Source organism: Falco rusticolus, chromosome 4 (genome assembly GCF_015220075.1).
Source record: "Falco rusticolus isolate bFalRus1 chromosome 4, bFalRus1.pri, whole genome shotgun sequence".
Classification (NCBI taxonomy): Eukaryota; Metazoa; Chordata; class Aves; order Falconiformes; family Falconidae; genus Falco; species Falco rusticolus.
The window spans coordinates 54,453,954-54,470,568 of record NC_051190.1 but is presented as its reverse complement, the minus strand read 5'-3'; the positions used below and the strand labels follow the sequence as shown (position 1 = coordinate 54,470,568).

The 16,615-nt window shown below is 41.0% G+C and overlaps 1 protein-coding gene across 1 annotated transcript in view; it reads right to left on the bottom strand.

Moving 5' to 3' along the window:
* The window catches only part of LOC119145926 (vasoactive intestinal polypeptide receptor-like), a 31,970-nt gene extending 15,568 nt beyond the window's left edge, over nt 1-16,402 (bottom strand). Inside the window, exons 1-5 of the mRNA XM_037382751.1 lie at nt 16,387-16,402; nt 15,512-15,576; nt 5,726-5,825; nt 1,948-2,055; nt 1,112-1,221 (exon numbers count right to left, since the gene is read on the bottom strand). Of these exons, the coding sequence (XP_037238648.1) occupies nt 1,112-1,221; nt 1,948-2,055; nt 5,726-5,825; nt 15,512-15,576; nt 16,387-16,402 (399 nt within the window). The remainder of the gene's footprint in view (nt 1-1,111; nt 1,222-1,947; nt 2,056-5,725; nt 5,826-15,511; nt 15,577-16,386) is intronic.
* Nucleotides 16,403-16,615: the final 213 nt, after the last annotated feature.

Below are 16,615 nucleotides of genomic sequence, written 5' to 3'. Positions count from 1 at the left end.
CTGAACTAGTACTTCTGTGCTTGAACTCACATGCCGGGAGAACTGAACAGTTTATTCCAGATAACACCCAGATTGGTAGTGATGATAGCCCTCGCCACCTTACTGTGTCTTGCTCTGACCTGTGACAAATGGCCTTTTTCCAGTGTTGAGTCATGACTGCACACTGGCAACGAGCTATGTGACTTTTTTCTTTCCTACATTGGAAGGAGTCCACCGCTTCTATCAAAATACCGCAATAGGAGGAGGAGGCAGTGAGGTACCCCATCTGGCACTTACACAAGCTGTATGAGCTTTGCCCAATACAGACGAGATGAGGGGATGGAGACACCCCTATTCTCTCTTGCTGGAACTGCCCCATTTAGCAGAGGCCAGAACACATAGGCAGAGGTGGTAAACGTGTCTTTGTTAATCAGCAACCTTCAGCCATGAGACAAAGTTCACCACTGAGGCACTACCACCACCACCAACGATGTGTGAGACGTTCCCATCCTCAGGCCCAGTACAATGACAACGAACATGGGAATTTAAATCATACGAAGTTGTGGGTGAAAGAAATGCTGCTGGAGTCTAACTGACATCAGATAGGAAAACCAGAGGTTCACTTCCTACTCCACTGAAACCAAAGATGAAGTGTAGCAATACTCAATGGCAGCCAAGAATAGCCTCCTAAAGATGTGCATCGACCACCATGCTATAAAGTTATGGAATCCTTTTCTCTGGCTCAAAGAAAATCTGGGGAAAAAAAATCAGCAGGAGGGATCTAAAGGAATTTTCCCTGAAAAATTTGCCCCAGACAGGTTGGTAAGATTTCCTTGGGAGATGGGTGTGTGAGGAGGATTCAAACCACCTCTGTCAGAGAACCCAAGTCCCTGTTAGGCAGGACAAGTAAATTAATCATTACTCTACACATTAGGTGGGGACAACTGTATGGAGATGAAAGTGCTACCTGCTACCCCTTTGCTTTCTATTAAGCCTAAATGGTTTGAGCTTACCACTGAAGATGGGTCATTACTAGATTCTGACAGGGCTCAGGTGTGTGGGAGCATCCAGCTACTCAGCCCACTCAGAAGAGGGTGCTCTGGAGATGTCCACAAGCAGCAAATAAACTCACCTGTTCCTCAGGCCCTTTGCTGGAACCTTCATCAAATCCACAGGCAACAGTGTACGGTGGGAACGGTTCTGACCAATATGCCTCCTGTGTACAGTTTCTCTGAAGGAAGCCTTTAATGGTAAAATATATCAGAGAACGAATTATGGGAGAGTGTTCTTTAAGTTTTGGTGAGAAACAACACATTTTTATTCCTACTTCAGTTCTTAAGCACTTACAGGTCTAGTCATGTTCAGCAAGATTAGCTACAGTTATAATATTCTATATATCTATCACTTGAGAAGTTGAGACAGATGTTCCCATTCATTTCAAGATGCAACGCAACTTACACATTTCACATAGGAAATTCATTCTGCAGATTCTTATACAGAAGAAATCAAATTATGCGGTCTGTCCTGCATTTCCAACATGATTTGTGCTTGTGGACAAAGGCCTGATCCACCTGATCTAGCTTTGAAGTTAGATACAATTTTTGAACTTGGTCCGGCTGTGACTGGAGGATTGGGCTAGATGACCTCAAGAGGCCCTTTCTAACATTAATTACTCGATGACTTTATAAATCAGCAATTCTATGACAGATTCCTTTATAACCTTAGCAATGTAGTGCAATTACCCATAATTTTTAGACCAAAGAGACTAGACAATTCAGTACAGCATAACACAAAAGTGTGTCAGATATTGATCACAAACCAAAATGTGTATATGGATAATCACTTTGTGTCGACTGACATAAGACAGTATTGTGAACCAGGAAAATATGCAAGTTACTGAATCTTTAACTATTAGAATTTGGTTTTAAAAATAGGTAGGGATAAAAAGAACATGAAAAAAAGCCTTGCCGTGGATATTGGTGATTTCTTCAAAAAATCTTGGACAGGGCACTTTAACCACTTCCCCAAAAGTGGCTCTGGGCCAGCAGGTTAGCCCATCCCAATCTCTGGTGCATCCTGAAAAAAAAAGCGCCTTTAAATAAACAAACACATACATACAGAACATCACACAGTTGATCTTCCACAGTGAGATTGTGGTTCCCCCACTAATTCACATGCAAGAAGAGCAACAACAGAACATGCAGCTTTGCAAATGAAGGATTGGATTATTTTCCTCTTCTTGAATGCCTTTCTCACATATGCCTTTGGCATTCCATCTGGACCTTCCCCCACCTTATCTCATGGCAGAATGTACCTGCAATTCAAGCAGGCACAATCTGAAAGTCAAATCAAGTGGAACTCCTTTTATTGTCAAAACAAAAGTCACCAAAATCAAAATACTGAATAATTATTAGCACTTGAGATTTCTCTTTATTGGTTTCAGATTCTAACTGAAAATCATCAGACTTAAAAATTAATCCTCAGTCTCTTGATTCCATGCTTAAAGTCTACCAATTTCACCCAACTTAAAGAAAATAAGGGCTGAAGTCCTGGTCTTAGGCAATCAATGGCATTTTTACAATGGACTTCAACAGGGATTAGATTCTTCCCAAACGAAGAACATATCCCAGCATCCTATAAAATAACCATCATCAGGAGTAGGTCTGACTGGTTGGCATTCACAAGGCTCCCTAAACTAGACACTGCCAGCTGATGTTGCAGGGCATGCTTCTAGCTACGAGTCCAATAAAAAGAGTTTTCAGAAGTTATAGTTGACCACAGCCTTGTGGCAGATGCATCACATTGAGACTCCAGGTGTGGTCATGCAGTGTCTGCTGGCAAGTAGGTGTAGGTGCAGGACAGAAAAATGATCAGCGCGTAAAGGTGCCTGAACCAATAAAAAAAAGCACCGTGTTGTAACTGAAACTAATCTCTAGGGGTCCTAAGGTGGGTATAAAGCAGTGCATGAGTTTCGTTTGGGAGGCGTTATTTTCTTTCACTGATTCTTTTCTGTTTCATCTGTGACTGATGACAAGGCAAATCTAAAATTGTTGAGAGCTGAAACGTGGAAGCAATATTACTTGCCTGTAGCTGAGCAAAGTTACTCTCTGGCTTCCAAAAGGATAGTCCTGAGAATCTCCCACAGCATTATCCTCACATCACCCTTAGGAGGCTGAAATTCCTGGTATCCCAAATTTGCCAGATGGGAAAAATCGAACCCCTGCTTCATTATCTCTAATTTTAATTGTTTAAAATATGTCAGCTAATCTTAGCTATGTTCCCTCTGCAATCAGTAGAAAGAGACAGGGACTTCCAGCGCATGATTCATCCCATACATTAGCGGCTCCTTTCTGAGAACAGGATGAATCACCTACTGCAAATACCTAGGTCTCTCTGATGATTATAGCCTAAACTAGGCTGTTAATTTTCAAATTAATAAAGTCAGGTATTATGAGTCCCACTTAGACACGCAGTGGCACACACACTTTGACTTAGGGACTTAAAGGGTCTGTCTCAGAGGAACTATAATACCTTTGAGGAGCTGGGTCTAAAAGTCTATCGCATTTGGCAATGTGGGGTTAAAAACAAGAATCAGGTGACCTTATGTGGGAATGGAACTTGTATGTGTTAAGTCTTAGTTTCCAGTGACTTCTACAGTTTACATCAAAGAAACCACTGAGCACAAAAGCAGCAGGAGCATTTTGCATGCTGAGGTTCTCAAAAGACTAGCGATTGTCCAGGTCACCTGAGACTCCATAAAGACAACTGCAGCAGGAACTGTATGAAGTAATGTTGACTTCATAGTCATTTAAGTCTTTTTTTTTTTCGGTAACCCAGGGCTCTCTTTTTCAGACAATGAAGAAAAAGAAGCATTTTTAGAGCTTGATTCAATTGACCTATTTTACACATCTACTTCAAGATGACAGGAATTGCACCCTGGACTCTAACGATGACACTCATTAGACACTGCTCTGTACAAGAAGAATAATGTGGAACTGCTTTAAATTAAAAAGCCTGCAACAGACTAATTCCAGCACGGATACTCTGTGGCTACTGAGAAGTAACTCTGTACAAATTGTGATCCTTCAGTTTGTCTCGTTGCATTCCTGTAAACTGAAATGCAACCTAGGGACTTCTACCAATTTTAGTCTAGTTTTAAAATACCCCAGATGAAATACTGGTGTTGAATTGTTCTTTAGGATCTAGTGTTTCATTTTAAAATATATTGAGAAAGTCTGTAAATATCAGAACAAATTTTCATTAAAGTCTTTCCATCTCTAGAGAAAAAAAGTCGGAAAGGAGAGGTTTGAGAAGATCAGAATTGACAAGGTTGAAGAGTTATAAATAGTTTAAAGAATTTTGAGGGATTTTTATTTCTTTGAGTAACCTTTGCTACCAAGAGGATTTCAAAATCATGTAATTATTTTTCCAGTAAAGAGAAAAATACTCAGAATGTCATCCTGTAATGCATGTAATAAATCATTATTGAAAACACCTGATTTTTGCCAGAACATTTTTGGGTAGGTTACTGGGTATTCCAAGTGACAAATGTGTCCAGGAGGTATTCTCAGCTTGATTAAAGGGGAAGGGAAATACTACTAACATAGAGTAGGCAAGTACAAGAAGAATATCAGACACAGAGGGATTGGAAAGGCTCTAGGAAAATAAATATGAAGGTAAAGGAAATATCCTAGGGGTTAGTCTCTAAATTTCATCTAAATTTCGATGGGCTGCTAAAGGCAAACTGCCAGGTGGTTGCAATACTTCTGTTCATATCAAGCGCATGAGGCATCTTTGTCTCGTAACTCCTCTGCAGAAAATGAATATTCAATACTTCATGTAACTGAAAAGTCTCACTGAGGTGGATTCATACTTTTCTAAGCAAAATTGGCCAGAAAGAATATGACTGAACTTTTGAAAGAGTTTGAACATTTTGAAATATCACTTGGAATCAATTCAAAACATGTCTCCAGAATGCCAAAACCCCAGCAAAGAGAACCCCCTCAAACAGCACTTTAAAAATATTTTACAGGCTTTCTGAAATGTTCATTTTCAAAATTTATGTTTGAGCATGTAACAGATTTCAAACCACCACCACAATAAATCTTTTTTTATAAAAAGGAAACAAAGAACCTCTAAAAATATAGACACAGAATATTTTGAAGTTGGGATGATGTTTTTCTTTTGGTTTTCCACAAAGAACATTTTCACCAGATTGGAATGATTTGCAGCAGGAATAATTTCAGTGTTTTCTGTGGAGGCTTCTTGAGAGTTTTGGATAGAAGTAAAGAACACATCAAATACTTTAGGAACGTAAGACATGCCAAGTAGGGTTTTCCTGCCCTAACTAAGCATCTAAACTTGTCAGAATCTGAACTAATCACCTTAGTCTCGTTCTTTAGTTAGTAAAGAGAAATACTATTCCAGAGAATGATTCTTCTCATTCTAAAGTAAGCATCTAAACCAAAGGTCATGAAACATATTCTAGGGACACCCATCTTCCTCCATTTACTTTAAGGGAATCTAAGACGACAATTAGATTGACTGACTTAGACATTGAGCTTTTAAAGATGTCTAAAATGAGGTAAAATCCCAGCCTATAGAAGGAACACTTCAAACTATGAAGAAACCAAATAAAATAAGAACAAAACCTTGACTCAAACGAACAAATGGCATCTTTATGTTGTGCCCCTGAAATTATATACAACGGATATTCACATCAGAGCTCAACGATCAGGACTGTTACCTTTCAGATCAGGTGAAACAGATTCATTCTTTTCTAAGCACAAAGCCTCCTCTTTGACCACCTGCTGGAATATCTTGCACTCCGGATGGATTCCCGCAACCTTGGTGAGAGAAAGACAAAACAAACAAAGAAGTTCTGTGACTAGCAGAGTAAGAGGAGCCAGGTTTCTTTCTGTTTTGTACCTTGTGGCTGGTGCTTTGAGGTCTTAGAATGTGAAAAACCCAGATGAAGATTTTTCTGCAAATAGGACATGTAAACAACAGGAGGAGGCTGTGTTCTCATCCATTTATCTTTTTGTATATGTGCCTGGATATGCCTACTCATATGGATTCTTCAGTGTATCATAAAAGTTAAGGTCATGTAGCACCTCTTCTCCAACCTGGACATACACACCACCTCTCCTTTACACCTATGTTTTTCACAAAAGTCCAATAGATTTCACAGTCTTTGGATCTCTACCTCTTTGTCAACTGGCAAAATTGGATGAATCAATCAGCTACAGGAATATTCACACCGAGTGCCCCAAACATACATGCAGTCAGACCATATACATGTTTCTTCCCTGTAAAACAGAATCAAAACGTAATTTATTTAAATAGACATGCTGTGGTGGCGGGGTTTTTTGGTTTCTTTAGTAAATTTTTCTGGTGTTCAGAACTACCTATTGGAAAAATATTACTATTTCAATTCTTGGGAGCTCTCTTTATTGGAGAAATTAGCCCCCAAGTGTGATAATAAAGTCTTACTCATACTTCAGGAGGGTGAGCCTCCTCTGCTTTGATGGTGATACTAATAAAATAGGCTCCTGGTCATCTTTGAAACCTTGAGATTATGGCGCCATAGAAATCACTCCACTGGGAGACCATGGTGTAAGCTCTTCCTTTGTGAATGCAGCTGGTATAATTATAAAAATAGAAGCAATAAATACAAGCTGATGTTTCCGGGTCCATTGGGGCTTAAATAAGAAATACTGAAGTCCAAGAATTTAAAGAAAATAGAAAAATTGAAGTCTTGGCCATAATTTAATCTGAGTGATTACAAAATTTTATCACCATGCTATCTGAAGATGCTACACGCTCCTTAGAGGCACTCTTTCCGTTTTACCAGATGAAGAAATGAGAAAAAAATCATGACTTTTTTGGGGAGCTTAAGGAATTTTATTTATCCCACAGATTAAGACACGTACATTTAAACAGCTAAAGGGATTTCTAGACATCAGTTGTTGAATGGGGTCTACATTCATCTTAAATACAGATATTTAGTGTCATTTAGCTGCTGTCATGTATTTTGCTCGGCCTCCATCTCACACTCCATAAAGTTTCATGTCCCCTGTAGTCCTGCATCATATCTGCTGCGACTGTGAAGATGTTCTTAATACCCTAGAACACCCCCAAATTGCCTCTAGGAAGGCAATTAAATTCTGAGAAAATCTACAATGTCAGTGTCTACATGTGATCTTCTTACCTGAGCTTCTTTTGCAGTCCATGGAAATTCAAAGGATGTTTCACTCATGCAGGAACAGTTAGTGCTGTCTGGGCTGCTATAAGATATCTCAACCCTCTTGTGCAGATAGATTCTGCATTAATTTTGCCAGCCCCCTACAGAAGTGTCAAATGCATTATTTGATGTCTGAGCCATTTCTACACACCCATGTTTAAGGAACTGAACTAAACCCAGAGACAATAGAGTCAACGGAGTCTAGAAAGCAGCGGAACTTTATTCAGACAACTGAATACTGCACTGAAGCCTCCTTTGGGATATTGGGATCTTCAAGACATAGGGAATCTTACATGGAGTACAGCAGATGGTTTGCTCCTTTGCAAGATATGCTATTCAAGGCAGAGCCAGGTGCTCAGGGGGTGGTGGGTTTAATGGGAATGATGGATTGAAGGCTTTCCAAGACATTTCTGAGGAAGACTGTAGGCCATTCTAAACCTCTAATGACTTTGAAAACACAGTACAGATGAAAACATCACTGCTATATTGCCTGTTCAGTCTCAGGAAATTGAGTTATTGGCCTTCAGCATGTTTTGTGAGCAATGCTACCAGCACTTCTTTTAGCCTCCACAGAAACGTTACTGGAAGTCATGTGGACTGTTACATCTTAGCAATAACATCTGCCTAGGGGAAAAAAAATCAGACCACAACTTTATCCTTAAAAACCTTTAAAAACTCTGCCTGCAGTTGGGTTTTAAAGTAGCATAGACAGACTGCTTTTAATTATGAGGCTCTAGAGATTTTTCAGACATCTTAATATTAGAACAGAAAGAGGATTAAGGACACTGTTTGAAAAGAAAATTAAGACACGGCTTTTCTCATGCATTGTATTCCTCCAGTGGGTAATTCAAAATACATTTTATAAGTCAGCATGAGTGACTCTTAAAATAGTACTTCTTGCTGTTCAACTACAGTAATACAATTCCAAAATTTTTTTTTTTCAGGTATTAATAGGATCCTTGCTCATCACTTTACATTTTATCATACATTTCACTTTGCATTCACCCTACATAACAAACAAATTAGTAGTAGCAACAAAATGATTGCTACATAAATCTCTCACTATTTCAGTTTATGAAGGTGGATTCATCTGGACAGGAAAGAAGCAATTTCTGTGCTTTCTGGAATATCTGGACTCTGTTATTGCTGAAAAACTTTGTATTGGGAATATTCTTAGGCTTGATGTTTAAAAGTCATGACAACTTGATGTGCTGCTATACAAATTACCATCTACACTGAGTCCTCTGGTAAAAGGCTTGAGAGCAATGCCATTCATAACCCAAAATGAAATCCAAATCATGAAAAGGAGATCTGAAATGCCTTTGACAAACTAACACCTGGGAAACATGGGTTAATTTGACTCCCACCTCATGCCTGAGGTGCTGGAAATGGTGGAAACAGACACGTAATTAGTTATTAAAAGGTTCAGAGGAGGAAGGGTTATCTTTCTCCAAATGTCAACTTAAGCAACACATGCAGCTGATGCAGGTGGAACATAAATGAGGGACTAAGCAGCTGAGCTCTCCCAAATGGTACATCAGACACTGAATATGTACGCCAGACTGCCTGCTGCTCAAAGTAGGCTGCATCTCCTTTTTGCTCTCCTTTGGTAAACCTCCACATGCTGAACCAGACCCTCAGTCACCATAATTCAGCAGAGCTGTACTGAAATCAATGGAGGTCTTCATTTACTGTGGCTGGGGAAGCCCATACCCTACCCGTAGGGAAGCTGTACTACAATGGTTTTACACATGACAGAAGAATTGTTGTAACAGCTCAGATCCCTAGTCCATGTAGTCCAGGCCCCTGCCTCTGAAAGCAGTGATAAATCACCAGAAAACACGATTTAATGATTTCTTCTAGAAATCCTAACTGACTGCTGGTGATACCAATGGTGAGCCTGTAGTCAATCCCACTGCCACAGATAGGTAAGCAATTAATCAGCATGTTCTGTTTGCTTCTGGGTTGCTGGATTTAGGGTAGGGGTGGCTATACCCACCAGAGCCCAGATTTTTTGTTATATGCCAGTGCACAGGTTGATTACTGACACTTCAGTGTTAGAAAAGCAAGTGCAGATGTAACCTACAAACTATCCTGTAAGAAGCAAAAATGAAGCTGGTGTTGTTACATTACAATCATGTAGACATACTGGCAGTAATCCCACTGTTACAAAAAAAAAAAAAGAAAAAAGGAAAAATGACACATACACTAGAAACTGAGAACAGTGATGATGCTTCAATTTGTTGGTTTTCCTCAGGCTTTAAGAAGAAGAAAGACGTTAAGCTATTTTACAGTTAAAGAAAAGCCTTCTGGGTGGAACTTTATTTGTGATTTGTTGTCTATGGCTTACTTATTTTTTGTTCTTCATCTTACATGCCCTGAAAGAAAAGTGCATGCTGTTGCCCTAATTTGCATACAAATGTTAGGTGATGGGGTTTTCTAGAAAACTGGGGCTCTGCATTTGTTACAGAGACATAGCATTGTGATTTGGGAGGCATCTGCTGTGATGTCTCAGCTCTTACAGGAAAAGAACAGCTCATGTTCCCCTTAGAAAAGGATAATTTAGGAACCAAAACAAAGCAGAGCTTTCTCAGGCAGGGATGTCCAATCTGGCAGAATCTTCCCTGCCACAGTAATAAGTATAAGAGGCTGATTTAAAATGCTACTTCTTGGATCAACATTTCCTAGTAGCTAGGTGGTAACCTGGCATGAATCTTACTGAAACCCACAGTGGGGTGCCTTCACCCCAAGGCTTATACAGAAAACTTAGAGGTTTCATGCAGTGTTGTAGGCAGCACTCAAGGAATAGAGCTTTGCATTGCTGAGATCGTAACACAAAGATCTTTTTGCTGGCTTGAACATTGGTGACCAGCCAAAATTCACAGGGGCGTTTTGATTCTAAGTCCTAACCACAGAAACAATCTTGCCTGGAACAAATCAATCACATAGTGAACATCAAAATGTTACCTGTGACGGGCATGCTAAAAACCTGAGACAGTCTAGAGAACCTTGTTTTTAATTTTAGACATTTTTTAAAAAAGTCTGTAAGGTTACTGCATTGAAACCTTAAGTGGTATCCTCACTGATATTAAGTATAACATCATTTCATATTTCCTCTGTTACACAATAGTTTCTTTGCCCAAATCTGAACAGAAAAATCACAGAACGGTCAGGGTTGGAAGGGACCTCTGGAGATCATCTATCCAACCTCCTGCTCAAGCAGGTTCTCCTGGAGCAGATTGCACAGAATCGTGTTCAGGTGGGTTTTGAATGTCTCCAGGGAAGGAGACCCCACAGCCCCTCTGGGCAGCCTGTGCCAGGTCTCTGTCACCCTGGAACTTCTTGTGTCGCGGTTTGTGTCTGTTGCCCCTTGTCCTGCCACTGGGCACCACTGAAAAGTCTGGCCAAATCAAGCTAATGCTACTTTGGGCTTTGATCTGCTCTTGCTGGACATCAGACTTAGCAAGGCAGTGCTAGCAACTTGCTCCTGCTATACTTAATGCAACTTAGTTAAAAGCAATCTTTCCTGAGAGCCCACCCAAAGATGGTGCCCCTAGGCTGTTGCGGTAGTAGATAATCTTTAATTTAGATGTCACACAAAAGACAGATCTTCACTCATTAAGAAATCCATTAGCACACTAGGGGAAAGGTAGGGACATTTTCTGTGCTCTCTGAAAACAAAGGAATTGTTTCAAAGCTGAGCACCAAATAGATCAGTCACTTTTGAAAAAGCAGCTCAATGGGATCAAAAAGCCAGAAGTAAACTGATAACAGTCTTTTTGAAAATTAATCAAAAATTGAAGAAGTAGCTGAATTCATTGGCAAGATGGGAAGGTTTCAAGAACTTGAAGGGTGCTTCCAGTGGTCCAGTTTGGTTGCTGTGCAATCCTAAAACCTCACAAATAGGTTTTGCGTCAAGTGCATAAATAATTTACCAAGAATATTCATCACTGTTCTATTTGCCTCTGTCTCTACAGCTTGCATTTGTGTCTCAGATCTGCTCTGAAATCATCTCTGTACTCCCTGTTCTCCCTGTCTGTGCTTCCCCTGTTCAATTTTTCTGATGTGACTCTGATGCCTGGATATTTTAGCTCTCCCTTATACAAAACCAGAGTTTTCTGCCACTCACATCACATGCTGATTCCCAGCTTGGAGGATTAAAACTCAGCTGGTATTTTAGGATACAGAAAGGCACAGCAAAGACATTTAAAACTCATGCATCCCTTGCCGATTTATAACTGTGGATAGAGTGTTCAGTCAGTCCTGAATGTTGGCCAGTCATGCCAAAGATACCGTGCAGAGGACTAGGATATGCTCTGGAACGCATATATTTTTTTCAACTGAAATTTTGATAAACAGGAAAGGCTTATAGGATGGAAGGAAGAAAAATGTCAGAGAGTTTACACAGTTTGAACAACTGAAGACAAATAAAACCTCAGCTTTTTTCCTAGACTTCTCAGTCTGCTGAATATATCTCATCAAAATTTTCCACAAGGCCTGTCTCCTACGATCTGCTTAACTCCTTTCTCAAAAAGCCAAGTGCTAATTAGAAAGCTGTGAGAGTGGCAAGCACAGGTCACCAAAGTCAGGGCCAATTTTCACACGTGCTTTGAAGGGAGCTGGGACCAACCTCCAGCTCCATAAGCCCTTGTCCATTTCAGTACAGCTACATCCACCATCATCGCAATAAGGATCTGCCTATACACTGTGCCCTGTAAGTAGTTCTGGGGTATTTATAATGTAATATATGTAGTATTATGTTCCATCAGAAAACTACAAGAAACCACCAAAAATAACCGAAGATTGACTATGCAGCAAAAAACCACCACTCAAACGCACTTGTAAAAATAGACGAGCATCCAGTTTGTTTCTACCATACCCAAGCCACGTTTACTGCTCTGGATTTTGCCTGACTGTAAAGCATGAGGTCACCACAGCAGTGACATGACCCCAGCCACCAGCAACATATTTAGCTGTCTTAGAAAGTCCTGCCCTCTGGCACAGTCTTTATCCCAGAAGCTTTCAACCCCAAAGGCAAAGACCTATTTACAGTCTTTCTCTTCAGCCAGTTAAACAGATTATTTCAGGAGTCTTTTTGGCTGAAAACGACTACCTAGAGGACGTTTTCAGTGCTTGTTTTCTCTTTCTAACTCGATTACCTATGGAAAAAGAGAGCTGAGACACTGATTGCCTTACAGTCATTTAAAGGAATATCTTTTCAAGATTGTTTTTAAGACATTTGAGTAATGCTTGAATGCTCTTCTGTGTATTGGATTGTATTTATCTGACTGTATTTAACTGCATGGCCTTATACAGAATAGTATTTGTTATACATACAAATCCATGTATATCATTATATATATTTACTTGTAGGTATTTTGTATGTGACAGTACAGCCATACTAATTTATTTTGTGTATAAACCCTATGTAATTAGTACTATCTTGAGAAAAATGAAACTGAATTTATTAGCTCCATACTAAATTTGGTAGAGCGTTTAATTATCACTAAGACTTAAAAAATAACAGAACTCTAATAACTGAGGATCCTCATTTTCTGCTATTGCAAATATTCCTCCAAATTAAAGAGAAATTTTTCCCTTTCTGAATGTGTAGCACGTTGGCCTAAAGGTGGTGCTCCTGTCACCTGATCCCAAAGAACTGAAACCTAGATGTCAAAGTCTACCAGCAAGTTCCTCAACTGAAGCCATAGCCATTGTTCTTGGAGTGTTTCCACCTCTTCCCAGTAGTAATGAAGGAGGCTAAATGAGTGGCCTTAGACAAGATTCTTAATTTTAGATGATTAATCTGAATTCCCCCATCAAGCCTCCCTTAACAATCAATGAAGGCAGACAAGCAGTTGCAGGGAAGGATTCCTCCTGCCTCTCTCAGACACCTATTTGAGGACAGTGACTCACTGTACAGGAGCCGTCTCCTTCTATTAACTCCCTCCAGGCTAACGAAACGCCTGAACAAACTGATTCTTCCACACCTCCAGTTGCTTATGGAGGGCAATTTAAGGTCTGTGGGGAATGGATCCCTAGAAGAAGCATGTACATCCCTCCAACACAAATTAAACAGTCCTGGCTCTTGGGCACCCAGCTCTGTTTTATTGGGAGCTCAGCATCTTGCCATGCAATTGGATCCATATGCCTGTTACCACAAGAAACACTTTGTTAAAGCAAATGTATAGCTCAGCAATAACCCATCTATATTTCCATTTGTACCTCCATTAGATCAGGCTGGACCCCTTCCCCAGAAATGTGAAAAGCTGTTATGTGTTTGAAGAGAGCAGTTTAGCTCAGCAGGAAGGACAGGGAATGCAGAGTTCCCCATTCTGTTTCCTGAGACTCTGAACTCTTTAAGACAGAAAAAGTCATTTTTATGCATTTCAGCACTCACCACTGCTCTCAGTTCCTTGTCACTTACAAGTGAATGGTAATTTTTAATGTCAAGGGCTCTATTCTGCCAGGCACAAAGTATATCCTGTGCCATACAGCTCCCTGTGGAGCTGGTAGGAGGTAAAAGTACCCAGTTTCACTAAGGAAGTTTTCAAGATCACCCTTCTGCTTTATTTTCATATTGGAAGTACAAATTATTTGCAGAATCCACACTAGAATTATTTGTCTGCTCTGACATAATCCTTTGAAAAATGAAAGGACTGTTTACTCAATACATCCTGTGGATCTCTAGCCTTCACTGTCTAACTTAGGGTGCAAAACTTCCCACGAGACTACTCTGAGACACAAAAAGCACTGACATTTAGAGCACTGGCTCTTACCAGACATGCGGTTGGAGTTCATATATGAGCAACAGTTTGAGGCCGAAAGCTACGCAGAGCATGCCGTTTGTAGAATTTCTTTTATTATGGGCACAGTCTGCTGCAATATGCTAAAATGTTAAGATGACGTGTGGCAGCCCACAGATGTGCATGATACATCACTTCAGGTTAGCTCCACTCTGCTGACAGCTGCAAGAATAAGTTCTGCCTTTATTATGGATGGAAAGGCTAGTCCAGATGCCAAAGTCACTCTACCTGTAGCACTGTAACACTTCAGGCTGACTAGATTTCCCTGAAAGAAGGGCGATACACATGATAATAACCATATGTGACAAGATTTACATAGCAAGGACCTATATCCTATCACTTGTACATAATGCTGTGTAAAAACAGAGGAAAAAACAAATCCCAGAGGATGTGAGCTGCAGGTGTGAAAATTTCCATCCCATCATCCACCTTTTAAAACCAAAGGGTCAAGACCAGTCTGTAACCATCTAGGCTCTCTCTATTACCAGTGGAAGAAATCAGGCCCTAGAGAAACATTCACCCATCTGTCTTCCTCAGGGCAAGATGAAATGCCTTGACTAGAGCCAGAGCCTGAATCCCAGCCTACACTAAACATTTAGCTGTGAAATGGCTAAAGTTAGAATTAATGAGTCCCTGGGAATCACACCCATAGGAACGTTTTCAAACAACTCTGAGGCTGAAGATTGAGGGGAAAGTATATAGGTATATAGTCTTATATATGTATATACTTGTACTTACACTAGCTTTTGCCAACCAGCCCAGGCAATGCCAGCAGTAGAGCATGGGGCTTAGGGAGGAATATACATGCTGGAACAGTGTCTCTGTGCTCATACATCTTCCCTGATATTTAACGTTACAATTTCACCTGCTGCCTCCAGGGCATACCAGACATAAGACAGTTTCTGCTCCTGCTCGATGGTATTATAAGCAGATGCCTTTAGCAGTAAAAACATCAGTGCTCTCTCAAAGAGGTAAATGTCCCAAATCCATCAGGCAGAAATATTTGGGTTTAGGTATCTTCCTCAAAGTTGCCTTTCTCAGGGCAAGTGGTACAGCAAGCTGTCCCCTTCTGTCCCTCTAAAGCCACGCTACAGCTATTCTGACCTAGGGATGCTTTTCTGTCCTTTGGAAACTGCAATTCTAGTGAATGGAATCAAAAGACCTGTGTTAATAGCATCTTAAGGCTGGGAAATTTTAAGGAAAAGAGCTGTGCCAAACCTCTAACTCAGCAATATTTTTTCTTACCTCCCCTCCTACCTCCCTGTTGTCCTTTTTTAATCCTTTCTTTATTTTGCTTTCTTTCTACCTGCTCCCTATTAGGAGAAAAGTTACCCTGCCTCTGCAGACACCCCCACCACCAGATCCTGCAGGGCAGCTGCGGAGCACATCCAGCTGTGGTCAACGGTGTCAGAAGCCAGATGTGCAGTGCCCCACCCCTCTCTCCCCAGCCCCGGACCCAGAGGGACCGCTGCCAGGCACTCACCAGCGGCAGCAGCAGACAGCACAAACTTAGCATCCTCCGCAGCAGCAGCCAGGTCCTCCCTGCTCCTTATGCCTGTTGTGAAGCTGCCAAAAGCCGATGCTCAGCCCGCCTCCACCTGCCCAAGACCCGCCCCGGAGAGCCTTGCACCTCCCTTGCCCAACACCCGAGTCCCTCCTGGGGGACTCCAGCACCCCCCCACAGGACCAGGCTTGGGGCAGAGGGAAGGGCATCCTCCAACATCCCTCAGGGATTTTGGACCTAGCTCTATGAACCTGTACTCTGGTCACCTGCCTGCAAAACTGTGGGCAGCTGGGGCACAGACTGGTCTTTTTAGGGTGGATTTGGAAGCACATGTTTTCTGTGCAAGAAGAGATGCTGGATTCACCCCACCGTCTGCTAACGAGACTATGCATCTGGCTGGGGGTAGCAGGTTTTCAAGTGTTCTGGGTTTTCAGGGTCTGACAGTGTGGTAGTCCCTGGGGACTCTTGGAGATGGAGTTTCCAGGGTTTGGCATCCCCTTCCTCTCAGATGGAAAAATTTTGAGCAGTGACAGAATTTCCTCCACAACTTACATAAGGTCTTTCTGGCCTTTGTGTTACAAAGGTGCCTCGGATGTAGCTTTATGTCTTGGTGCAACAGGTAAAAGCTAAAGTTCTTCTTGCCTACAGCTTGGATTTTGTGGGGTAAAAAACAAAGGCAAAAACATGATTTTTTTTTTTTTTAAATGTCAGGGTTCATAGGACCTAGGCACCAGTTCTGGGGTTTTGCCACAGTAAAAATTGCACCAAGCTATTTTCAGGGCCTGGGAGAACAGGAAATGTGGACATGACAAAAACATCTTTTTTCTTGATAAGATTTAAGTGCTATTTCATACCTTGTTTATCATCCATTACTTCCCAGAGGTGTTAAACACAAAAGTCCTGTATAGTCAGAAACTCAGGGCTCAACTAAGTTACCCCAAAGTAGGCATCTAATACCATTAGAAGAAATATATATTCCTGAAGCTTTTTGCATAAGTGTATAGCTCTCCTGTAAGTCCTGCATGTTGTTTTCCAGCTCCATCTAGATATTTCAGACATACAAGGTCACCTTGAGTGGCATTC